Here is a 12,613-nt window from a genome sequence, read left to right as displayed (position 1 = left end):
CAGATTCTGACTGCCAAGTTCTGAATGACCTAACGGTCATTTTTTAGAATACTCACGCCAAAAAGGTTCTCAATCAGGAACGGTAAACAGGTGGAGGATCAAAATCAGGAAGACCAGAAATATACCAGGTTGCAGGGACAGAGAATCCCCAGAATCTCCGTGCACAGAGTACCTCCTTAGTAGAATCATGTCCTGTCCTCCTCAGTAGATTCCTGTCTCCTGTCAAGATCACTCCCTTGGATAGCCACTTCTCTGATGAGGTCCACGTTGGAGCACCATTTGCAGAAAATAGAAACCTACTCAGGGGTCTCACTGATACTGGTCCTTTTAAACAAACAAAGAAGAAATTGGCACAGAAACTGAAATATAAAAAGAACCATTTATTAACCTCAGATGAGGGAGACTACGTCAGACAATACCTTCAGCAACTGTATGAAGCAGTCTAAGGAGTACAGAAAACTGGGGACTTATATATGCTTAGGGTTACATAGTCAGCATAAAAACCAAGGGGAGGTCCTGGCTCATGTAAGCATGCCAAATGCCTAATATGAGCATGCAAGATCTGCTTGCTCAACAAAGTGGGAGGAGAGTTACTTCTCTATACATCAGTAAAAATAGCCTGACAGTTGTATAAGAGGAGCAGGTGCATTCTACTAGCTAGGCCCTTCTGAGCATATGCAAGGCTCTGTAGAGGGAAACAGCACATGGCGAGCACATGGCTAGCTAAAATGGCTGCCAAGTGCAAAAATGGCTTTCAGCTCATGCTAACAAATCCCTGCAATCGTTAACAGTTGCAGGCAGTCTGGTCCCAGTTGGAGCGGGCAGGAGGTGCAGGAGCGGGTTTTAGTCTTGAACCTCCTAAGGAGGAGGTCGGGATCTGGAGGCAAGAGTCAGCACATTGGAGCTGCGGGTAGAGAGTGGACCTAGACTGAGGGTCGGAGGTCTTACTCCTTGTTAAGAGATATGGCACCATTGTTGCCCCCCAACTGACCTGAGTTCAAAGACGCTGCCCAAAAAGGTGACCTAGGGAGAGGACTTTCAGAAAGCTTTTGGCACCCTCAAACAACTCATGTGTGCAGCCCTTGTACTCAAGGCCCCTGACGTTTCTCAGGAATTCTTTGTGCAGTCTGATGCATTGGAGCATGGCATGGGACCGTCTTATGACAGTTAAATGAGGACAACCTAGACCAACCTGCAGCCTTCATCTCTCGGGGGCTACGTTTCAGGGAACAGAGGTGGAGTGCTATTTAAAGGGAGTCTTCACACGTAAACTATGATCCCAAGTGGTTTAATAAGTGCTGTACAACACAGTCCTCATTCATCAGTTCATTATGAATGCCCATCCCATCCCTTCACAGAATTCAAACCAATATATTCCAATCCCTTAGCAACTCTACAGCTGTTCCAGAATTGGATGACCAGCTGTAACCACAGGCACAAGCCAAGGATACTACACACCTCCCTCTCAATACACCAACAGCCTAAAAAATTGACCAGCGTAATAAATACATATATGCATATTATAAATGGCATCTTACAAAACTGGAAAGGGCACAAAAGCACTAAAATCAACTGGAAAGTGCACTGAATCACAATACAAATTAGTGTGTATCATAGTCACACCAATGTAGGCAATTACACACAATCTTTCAAACTATCTGGTTTCTTGAGCTCTTGTTCCTCTCCATATGAGGTACATTCTCTGAAATATCTAAGACCCTGTCACATCCCTTGCATTCTTTCTACACTGCTATCCTTACTAAATTCCAAATGCGATGATCACTGTTCTTAAGACCATCCTTGAATAACGTTATGACCTATCTTGTCAATGAACCCAGCTATTCTTGGATTCTTTATTTTAATCCAATCTCTATTGCACACCATCTTCCTATTACAATTCTCCTTCATTTTCCTTACCACCTCCATTGCCCTGTTCTCCCAATTCTCTTTGGTTTTAGATCCACAACCTCCTCCCAGTGCTTTCAAGTTATTCACCCACAAGGGATCTACTTTATTGTTAGGAGATCTCTTTGGGAACAAGAAGCATGGGGTTACACTGGTTGAGGAGTGTGGTGTCATCCTGTACACGTACACTTAAAGTTGTTTCATCAAATTAAGCTTCCTGACCAAATAGTGATGAATGCTTCCTTATCAGCTTTGTTAAAGTGCTCAATCATTGCGTTTGCTTCTGGGTGATATAGTGATGTTTTTGCATGTTTTATACCTCTCTTCCAAAAGAATACCTAGACTGTTGTTAGTTGTACTCCATTTTCTGTCAACAGAGATACAGGAAATCCATCTCTTCCCAAAACTCCCTCCAAGAAGTATATGACTATATTGGTCTCTACTGAGTTTCTGACTTTAATTTCTGGCCACCGGGAACACATATCAAAGCAAGTTATTATATATTTGTCAGTACTAGAAATCTTTAAAGACTCAAATATTTATAGGGCAACTTCAAACCATGGACCAGCTGCTCCGTCTCTGACCACCATAGGTAGAGTCATTCATTTCAATATTTTGTCACTTTGCTTACATTCTATGCACTCTCCATATCGAACATGAGATCCAGACCCAGCCATCAGAAACTTTCTGTTACCCTCTCTTTAGATTTACAGATTCCCAGAAGACCCTCATGTGCACACTCAATCAGTCCACTGCTGAAACTAACTGAATGGCCTTAGTAGTCAACTGCCCCTCATGACCAGTCCATCTTCCACTATACCACTGAATAATTCACACTCCTTTAAGTTCTCATTCCCAAATTCAACTTCGCCATCCTCCTGTTCTTTACTCTTGTCATTCATCACAGACAACTTTGAAAAGCAATCCGCCACTGTATTCATCGCATCTGGTAAATATGAAACTACAAACATGAATTCCTGCAATGCCACTACCCATCTTCTTATCCTGTTGGATAAAGCATCAATCCCTTTCAGGGGCGGCTTTAGCACTGGTGGCGCCCTATGCCACAATGTTTGTTAGCGACCCCATGCCCACCGCTGCCATAGATTACCTCACTACCACCATTTAATAGTGCTCCTCAAGTCTCCATAACCAGTCTCTCAGATTCATTTAGTTTTATAGCGCCACTTATACCAGTGTGAGGTGCCAGAGCACTTTACATCATACACACATTTAACAGACAGAATCACACGTGTAAATAAGTGTATAGGAAAGGTTACATAAGACAGAGGATTACAAGATGTAGGAGTCAAATACCATCCATACTGATAGGTAGTATCGTTTAAAAGTCCTTGGTATGGAAAAACACAAATTCAGAATTTAAAACATAACACTAATTGTTTGGGGTACTCTTTAATAATAATAAATATTTCCACCCAAACGAACAATTTTTGCAAGATTAGGTTAAGGAAAAATCTAGTAAAAAAAACAGGCAGGTCTAATATACACCTTGCAGTTGGCATGCAGCTCTTTAATGACAGTTAATAGCTCCTTGTTCCATATTAGGATTTACATTTTCAAACTGAAACAGTAACAAAAAGATCTCTCTATCAAAAGCAGTAACCCCTTGACCTATTAACATTATATGCACTTTGTGATCTGCATGGCAAATGTTCTTAGCAGCAGATATATTAACTCTCTGAGCTACCTTAGGAGGAGTTAAACTTTCACTAGACAAACCTTGGTCTCTCTCTAGAAAGTGCATTAATCACCGGAGTTATCTTGACATTTTTATTGATGTCTGAAAATAGCTGGAGGCAAGGAAAGGGACAGCAGGTGGATTTCAAGCCATAATACATTTTCAAACAAGGCGCCCCCACCACAAGTCAACGCCAGGTGCGGTGGCACCGATCGCACCGCCCTAGAACCGGCCCTGACCACTTTACTGCCAAAAATTTGTACTTAAGGCTTGTGATCAGTCTTCACCTTAAATAGACTACCCCACACACACTTTCTGAGTTTTCTGGCCACCCAGTACTGTTAACACCTCCTTTTTGATTACTGAGTAATTAATCTCTGTTCCACCCAACCCATTTGAGATAAACAAAATTGTATTTACCTCCTCTCCAGTCACCTGTTCTAGCACCGCTCCAAGAGCGTTGGTGCTGGAATCTTTTCTTAAGATCATTTTGGCTCCTGGTTCAAAACTGCACAGAATCAATGGCCATCTAAGTTCTCAGTTACACTTCTCATTATATAATCGTATGTTGTTTGCACTGACCCTTTTTAGCACTTCCTGGCCTCTCATCATGCTCGCTATGTGTGTTACCATATGCAAGAACGTTGTCTTGATACATTTGTACTCCCTTGATGCCATTCAACACATAGCGATTCCTTCTATTTTGGGAATAGGAGATAGAAGAATGGGCAGTCTACCCATTCCAAAGCTTAATCATACATTTCTGCCCTATTTCCTAATAAGAAAATCCCTTGTTGCTGAAATACAACGTTTAGACTTTGAAGACATTTGTCCCTAATATCAGATTTAAAACTAGTGGGTATGACTTGCTACATAAATCATAGAATATAATACATTACCATAAGAAGACCAGAGAGGCGCTGACAAACAATTTTCATTTTTTTACTGATGCAAATCCACACTCGCCACCACCCACAGTTGCCTTAAGAATAAGAATTTAGGGGCATATTATCAAGGGGGTTTATCTCCGCTTTTTTGGCTTTAAAAGCCAAGAAAGCGGAGATAAAATTATCTCCCTATTACCTAGCTGTCGCTAACACCAGTTAGCGACAGCTAGTAGGAGATAGCGACCATCTTGGGCCCCGCTTTGCATGTCAGTGATATTTATCACTATTGACATGCAAAGTGGGCGTGCCAAGATGTTAGCGACTGGAAACAGTCGCTAACATCGCTATCTCCTATTACCAACTTTTGGAGATATTCGCGCTAAGCGCGAATATCTCCAGAAGCTAACACCTGCCCTGAGCAGTTCTTAGCCATGTTATCCAATAGGAGGTGGATAACATGGCTAAGAGCATTAGCTCAGTAATGCATGAATAGCGCTGACTTTACAGCGATATTCATGCATTACGGCCGTTTTTTATCGCATTTGCGATAACCCTTGGTAATACCAAGGTTTATCTGCGATAAAAATCGCCGCAGCTCAGCGGTAAAATTTTGTCTCTAACCAAGCAATAGCGATAATTATCGCTATTAATGGTAATATGCCCCTTAGTTGTTATGGATTGTCGTTGTCACAATTGTTTGTTTTCTGGCAATTAAACACATTCAAATTGACGATTTTTCACATTGTGTTACACAATATAATTAAACTCAAATATAAAAAAAAGAAAACTATAAACTTACCTTTGGCTATTGATTGCTGATTCTGTTGAATATTAGTTTCCTTATCTTCTTTAAGTTTTCCTAAAAGTTCGGGTTTATTTTCTTCTCCCTCCTTTGGAAGGGAGTTTGGCAGGAAGCAGAATGGAATTACAGACAGAAGAATCACTGCTCCATTTACCAAATAACCAAGCCACCAGGCTCCGACCCAACGAGCATCATGGAGGTCTAATGTCACATCAGCTGAATCAGGAGAGAATTAATTTATTATATTTTACATTGAATTTATCATTCCTTTATTTAGCATAACGAGTGTTGTTTTTTTGTCTACATCATCCTTCGCTGTATCTGGCTGAGACATGAGGAAATCATTTTCCCTTACATTTATAGTTGCAGTTCTGTTGGTAAGGATATGTTGCTGAAGAAGCCCAATTGGGGTGAATCACGCAGAATATGTTTATTGCCTTTAGAAGAAATGTGTGTTCAATGCAGCATTAGAGTTAATCACCTCTAAGATGCTGCTGTCTGTGATCCAGTGGTCTAGTTCTGGGGGAAGGGGGCATGTCTGGCAAAAATGTGATCAAGCTTTCCCGTAATAATGGCCATGTCATGAAATTGTGTGTGCTCCACTGTGTCACTCCTACACTCAACCTCCACCTAGTGCCAGCTTCCAGACATGCATTTGGGAAACTGTAAAAGGGAATACTCGGCCTAGATTTGCAGTTGCAAAAAGTTCAATTGATTAACAGATTGTTGAATAATCTCAAACATTCACCCAAGTACAGAGATCTGAGACTAATGCCATTCCAGTTTAAACCCAGCAATATGCAAATCAGTCTTGACACTGCTCCCCATGGGAACAGTCCAGCCCGGACTGCCAGGCAGGTCCTCCCTGGACTGAAAATAAGCATCCTATAACTGGTTTCGGTGTATCACCCTTTATCAGCCAGGCTAGATTGACTCCAGATTCACACTGACTTGTGGACCCTCACTAAATTTGGGGGAGAATGCGCATTTTGCTGATTACAAGATCTCCCCAGTGCTCCCTGAAAATGTAATTGTTGTGTTCATTGGGTTCTACTACCTTTTGTGAATGAAGAAACCTTGCAGAAATTCCAAATAGCAAATGTATTCTTCACCAGATTCAGGCAGAGCTAAGACAAAATTCCACCTCATCTGAAAATCCACTTAATCAGTGGAAAATACAATTGGGATTCTGATCCTGCTTTCCTGGAAATATGTTCCTTAAACTAAAAGAGCTGTTTAAGTGTTTGGCTAAACCAAGAATGAATGTCATAGGTCATGAGTTAATTGATGGAAAAAAAGAAAGAGAAGGATAGACAGAGTGTGTGTGCGTGTGTGCGTGCAGGAGAGAGAGAGAGAGAGACCCACGGAGATAAGGAGATTGTATGTGTTGCTAAACGAAAGCTTAACTATGGGTTCTACAACATAGGGGTTGCTATGCTGCATGTGTTTCGAATCAACAACAGCGTGGAATTAGGCAAGAGTAAGAGGCACTTACTGTAATCACATGCGCAAGCGGCCACTCTGGGAATACTGCAATAACCAATAGCAAGGTGTTCCAAGGCCGAGGGAAAGGTACATTAAGAAAAAGATGTGAGGAGTAAAAACTGAACCACTAAGTAGACCTTTCTAGAACTAGAGACAAAAGAAGTAGAAGGGGTATAAAACAAACCTCTGTAATCGTGTCTGTGAACGTTATATAGTCAGACAGCGTCAGACAGCAAAGTCGTATTTAAAAAATATGAACCAGTGTCCATAATGCAATCGTATATAACTAATGTTGTTGTGAAACACTGATGGTACCTATTCTGTCTTAGACAAAAAGACCAAAGGGTGCATAACTAAAGTTTTCTGCAATAAGGCTCGCCTTCTTGGAAGAGCCACTCTGCTGCGTTAGCTCGGCTTCATAAATAGGACCTCACTGTCAAGGAACGCAAGGAAGGGCTCTTTGGTGCAAACTCACAGTAGTTACTATATTTATGTTCACAGATGCAGAGATGGGTGAGACTGTGGGGTCTGCTTGTCCATACCTGACTGGGAACTCTTCTAGCCAGTGCTTTTTTTAAAGGTCTCTAAACAGTAGAGTACAATAAATATCATAGTAATCCTCTTCACGTTGCGTCTATTAAAGAGTGCAGCTCTATCCATTGTAAGTGTTGATGTTCCCTGTACCAGACTAAGCCACTCATATAATACACGTCCTATGTAGACACGTGACTGCTGTTTGAAGGTCTTATGCAGTACAAAATGTTGTGAGGTTTTAAGAAGCAAAGGATATTAGTATCTGAATTAATTAAAAATCTACATGGAATCCCTTTTTCCCCGTTTTTAGTGCTGTTTAGTGAAAATAAATCAATGCTTTTCTATGTAGATGAAATATAAACACTGATTTTTGCTGCTGGAGAACAGCAATGGCCAGTACCAAAAAATAAAAGGCGGGATAGCATATCCCCTACAACTTGTAGTTCAGTAATTCGTAGCATCCAATGTGCAATATACCATCTCTTGGGCAGCTTGTGTAATCGAGTCCCAGTTGAGAAGGCTTAGTATATATTTATTTCAAACCAACTCCTAATGTTAGAGTCAAATCATTTAAATAAAAGTGAACGAGCCCTAGTCTCCATCAGAAATTAGGAAGGAGAAATGAGAGAGTATAAAAAGGGTACTTTAAGAATAAAAACAACTCCCGAACCCTAAATACTATTTCATTACCAATATGTATACATATTTTATTTACCAAGATCAACCGATCCAACATCGACATATAGTTGTGCACAGAAGGACGCCAGCAAGGAACCAATCAGAGGACCAAAAACTTCGACTGTATGTATAAATCCTGAAAAAACATAAGAACAAAAGCTCTGTTCAATTGAAGTCGTACAGGCTTACTTCATTTTAAACATCTGTCTGATTTATGCACTATACTCTTTTACTGAAACAGAAAATAAATTCCTAAATGTTGTGTAGTTTCCACTAATCGGTAGGATCTGCACATTTGTAGACAACACAAACACTGGGGGCCAGATGTAGGTAATTTTAATTTACCACCTCTTAAATAAAGTGGTAAAATAGAGGGGGGGAGATGTAGGTATTTTTGATTCGGTAAATACCGAATCGTTAAGATTCGGTATTTACCGATTCTGTAAATACCGATTCGGTAATGCCCATTGATTCCTATGGGCATTGAAGCCCATAGGAATCAATAGGCATTACCGAATCGGTATTTACGGATTCGGTAAATACCGATTTCAGCAAGGGTGCAGGGGGTGTCACTTTGACACCCTCTAGCACCCCAAATACAGGCATGTGTGCCATGTGACACACAGACATGCCCTAAGCATGTCTGTGTGTCACATGGCATCGGTATTTTACCACCCAATTGGGTTGGGTGGTAAAATACCGAATTCTGAAGGCCTGTAGCACTGTCAACAGTGCTACCTACATCTGGGTTTTACCGAATCGGTAAAATTACCGATTCGGTATTTTACAGATTCGGTAGATTTACGGTTTCGGTAAATTTACAGAATCTGTAAAATATTTGCCCCTACATCTACCAAACCAATTACCGGTCGGTAACGGCCGAAATCGGCCGTTACCGACCGGTAATTGGCTACCTACATCTGGCCCTGGGTGAGGTTTCTAAGCGGATAACAGGCAAGTCCATAGTATATTTAGGCCTAGAGACCAGCTAGCTCACAGTGCCACCACAAGCCCCCCAACCTCTACAGGGAGCAAATGGTTTCTGGTAACCACTGAACATGACAACCCTGACCCTTCAGCGATTGTGGTAAAACATCTAGAGCCCTTTTGCCTAGTCACTCGTACTCTCTCATTTTCAGAGAAATATACTGAGAATACGCAATGGAACGTTCTTTAATATATATATTGAACCAACGGTATTCTTGTATAGAGTACATGTGCAGTGATGATCAATAAACAGAAGCATATGAAAGTGATTACAAGCACCAAAATAGTAAACAGCAGGTTTAGTACCGCCATGGTGCAAAGAAAAGTGTATATATGCAGGCATATAAACAAAATAGTAATCAGACGTACTCTTGTTATGCAATCCCTACCCTACAGGCATCCAGGGTATGTATTTGTGAGTGTATAGTCAAAAATTCCCCCCACAGGCTTTTCAAACCCAATCAACTGGTGGGTCAGAATGTAGGACCCCGTCTTGGTCATCAACTGGACATCCCTCACAGAAATTTTAGGCAGTTGCTTGGTGAAAAATCAGCATGCAGGGACCTCTCAATATCAGAAGAAGTGTCTCCCCTGGCCAATCCCTGGAAATACTTATTTATTTATAATATAAAGCAGCCTTACTATGTATATACAAGATAGCTTTTTTATGGATTTGCAGATAGCGCTATTCCCCTGTGGATGAAGATAGAAGAACATTTCAACATGTGCAAAGGACTTGTACTCGGTGTTCGAGGCATCATGATAATGTAGCACAAAGCAAAATGTGTAAGCAAAGCAGTATCAGAGAAACAAATCCAACATTGTAACACATACAAATGTGTGCAAAATTATATTTTTTTTGTTTGTTTTTTTGTTTTTTGTTTTTATATCAAAAAGATATAGTAGTTTTATTTTTAAAACCAACCGGCATAAAAATATACTTTGCTAGATATGACTACTCTCATGTAATTACTTTGCAAGGAAGCAATAAAGTTTGTGAACACAATAGGTACAGGGGTTGCTGAAGGCAACTTAAGTCTAGACACACTTTAGCATTGAACTCAATGGATTGTTATCATAAAAGTACAGTTGATTACAGTGCAGATTACTTTATTAGTTCCACTACTAGATCCCAGATTCAGTCATGGGGTCTAAGCTGAAACCAGATTAGCAAAAACGTTTTAGTTACTGTAGTGAATTTTCATGATTATAAAGCGGTTTTAAAAGTTCACACTTAGAAACTTTTCAATGAAAATCTGACAATGTTATTCAATAGGAGAAAATTCAGGTTGCAGGAAAAGTACAATCGTGTTCTTTTGTAATCCAGTACTGGGCTCCTAGGGCCAGCACTGGGGTCTTAACTTAAAACAGGTAGGTAGCTTTGTTTCAGTATTTCGTATGATTTTTTTTTTTTCAAAAACCTTTATTGTTGATACAGTAGGAATACACAGCTCATTGCCTACAACCTGAAACAGGCCGGCAGCTTTGTAGGGTGCAGGGTCATGAATATTACCTTCTTACTGAAGGATTTTTTAGCTAACATAGCATGTCGCCTACAACCCAGTCGGGCCGGCCGCGATGTTTACTGATGGGAGCTATGTAAGTATGCACTGTATAACTACTAACTTAAGAAGGTGTAACAGACCAGTGGGTGCTTGAGGTTTCATTTTCAACTTTTCCAATCTTCCTTGATGCAATATCCTAAAACAAGCTGCTCCCCCTCACAGTATGTCCACCATACAAAGTATGTGGAGGTAAAGGAGCGTCCGATGCAGGAGTTCAGTAATGCACAGTCAAAAATAGGGAACAGATATTGATGGAAAATACTCCGCATCCGCTTGATTAAACGGGTAGCATGAGGGGGGCTATATCCTATAAACGTAACATTTAACCCCAACTAAAACCCACCCTCCCCATATGTTATGCCATGTGTACTACTCTGGAATGTAATGTTTTGTGTGACCCGGGAAAATAGAGCGACTCATTCTCCACAAACCTAACTGATGTAGCTCGTGTATGGACTGGGTTTATGTCACTCGTGTGTGCTAGGGCTGCTGCAGACTGCAATAAGATCTCCGTCACTCCTCGACTGCAGTTATATTACTGCACATTGCCGTCTCGAGAAGGTAGTAGGGCATCCACAAGGTGGGGGATCAGTGCGGTGGATCTACCTGGGAGTTTCGGTCAGGGCAAGGTGTCGCAGTGGGAACCCTTAGGATTGTCTCCCCAGTGTCACCCCCGTCAGTCGGCGTGTCCTCCTGTATTCGGAGGAGGTATGCAGTGAGGGGTCCCCAGAGATCCTTGGGCTGTGACTTGAGCGGCAGTAGTTTGGCATAGTTATGTAGTTGGTCTTGCCAGGTGGTCATAGTATTCGGCCACGTCTTGAATTTGGGTGCTCTTCCTCGTCCCCACCTACATGCCACCTGTTGTTTCGCTAGCAACAGGCCTAGTGCTAGGAATTTCCTGTGAGATTTCACCACCGTGCATGCATGGCACAGCAGAGCCACTTTTGGGCATGACACGACGGTAGCGCCAATCATGTTGGATAGGGCTGCGAACACTTCCCCCCAGTACACTGCCACTGCCGGGCAGGTCCATGCTAAATGCAGGAAATCTGCCCCCTCGCTCCCACATCGGAGACATCGGTCATTATCACGGAGGTGAAATCTATATAGCTTGGCCGGAGTATAATAGAGTCGGTATCGAAATTTGAAATGGACTATTTTGAGGCGTGTATTACCTGTTACTGCATTTGTGTGTGAGCAACTTAGCTCCCATTGGTCGTCTGTCAATGGGGCGTCTAAATCTCTGTCCCAGTCTCTCCGCGCCTTAGGGGAAAGAGGCGTTGGAGCATTCTGTACATGTTTGTAAAGTAGGGACACTACATGCTGTGGAGCATCGGTCTGGAGTAGGGTGTGTAGCGGCGCCAAAATGTCAGGCTCGTCCGGGAAATTGGGTGTGACCGCTTTAACATTCTGCCTTAGTCGCGTATAGAGGAATGTGTCCATAAAGGAGGGGGTGTTGTCCCCAAAAAATGGAGCTAGTGTGCGGAAACGGCCCTGGAGATATAAGTCTCCCCATGTATGGAATACTAGTCTCGCCAACATTTTACGTCCAAGTTCCTCAGGGTAACACTCAAACGAGGGTCATGTGGCAGTGGCATTCAGGGGGAATATAAGAGCGGAGCCCCCATGGCAGCAGCCATGCGTTTCCATGCGCGTACTGTGCAGTCCACCGTGGTAGGATCTCGGTCTGACGGTCGGACCTCAGTATAAAGATAGCCCGAGGGTTGTTCGGGTCTCATATAGCCATCCTCCACTGCTAGGTGAGCCATGAAGGGCGGAGGATGAAGCCTGTAGACTGCAAAGTGGCCCTGGGCGCAATCGTAATAGCGCTCAAAGTTGGGGACTTTGAAACCACCCTGATGGTATGGAAGCATACGCGTCGGCAGTCCATTCCTGGCCTGCTTCCCGCCCCATATTAACCTCGACAATTGGGAGTTCAAGGCACGGAAGAAATGCGGACCAGGGCTGTACAGGAAATTGGTAAAGAGATACAGCATCTTGGTGAGTACCACCATCTTAATCAGGGAAATACGACCCGCCATTGACAACGGGAGGTGTATCCACTTAGTCA

The 12,613-nt window shown here is 42.2% G+C and overlaps 1 protein-coding gene across 3 annotated transcripts in view; it reads right to left on the bottom strand.

Moving 5' to 3' along the window:
• Window positions 1–12,613, bottom strand: part of LOC144813848 (solute carrier organic anion transporter family member 1A2-like) — a 1,137,838-nt gene that overhangs the window by 465,713 nt on the left and 659,512 nt on the right. For all 3 annotated transcript variants that reach the window (XM_078674057.1, XM_078674059.1, XM_078674058.1), the window contains exons 7-8: window positions 8,028–8,126; window positions 5,291–5,509 (exon numbers count right to left, since the gene is read on the bottom strand). In XM_078674057.1, coding sequence (XP_078530183.1) covers window positions 5,291–5,509; window positions 8,028–8,126 — 318 coding nt within the window. The remainder of the gene's footprint in view (window positions 1–5,290; window positions 5,510–8,027; window positions 8,127–12,613) is intronic.

This window comes from Lissotriton helveticus, chromosome 1_1 (assembly GCF_964261635.1).
Source record: "Lissotriton helveticus chromosome 1_1, aLisHel1.1, whole genome shotgun sequence".
In the NCBI taxonomy this organism is placed as follows: domain Eukaryota; kingdom Metazoa; phylum Chordata; class Amphibia; order Caudata; family Salamandridae; genus Lissotriton; species Lissotriton helveticus.
Note: the sequence above shows the minus strand (reverse complement) of the source record. Positions and strands in the feature narration are given on the sequence as shown.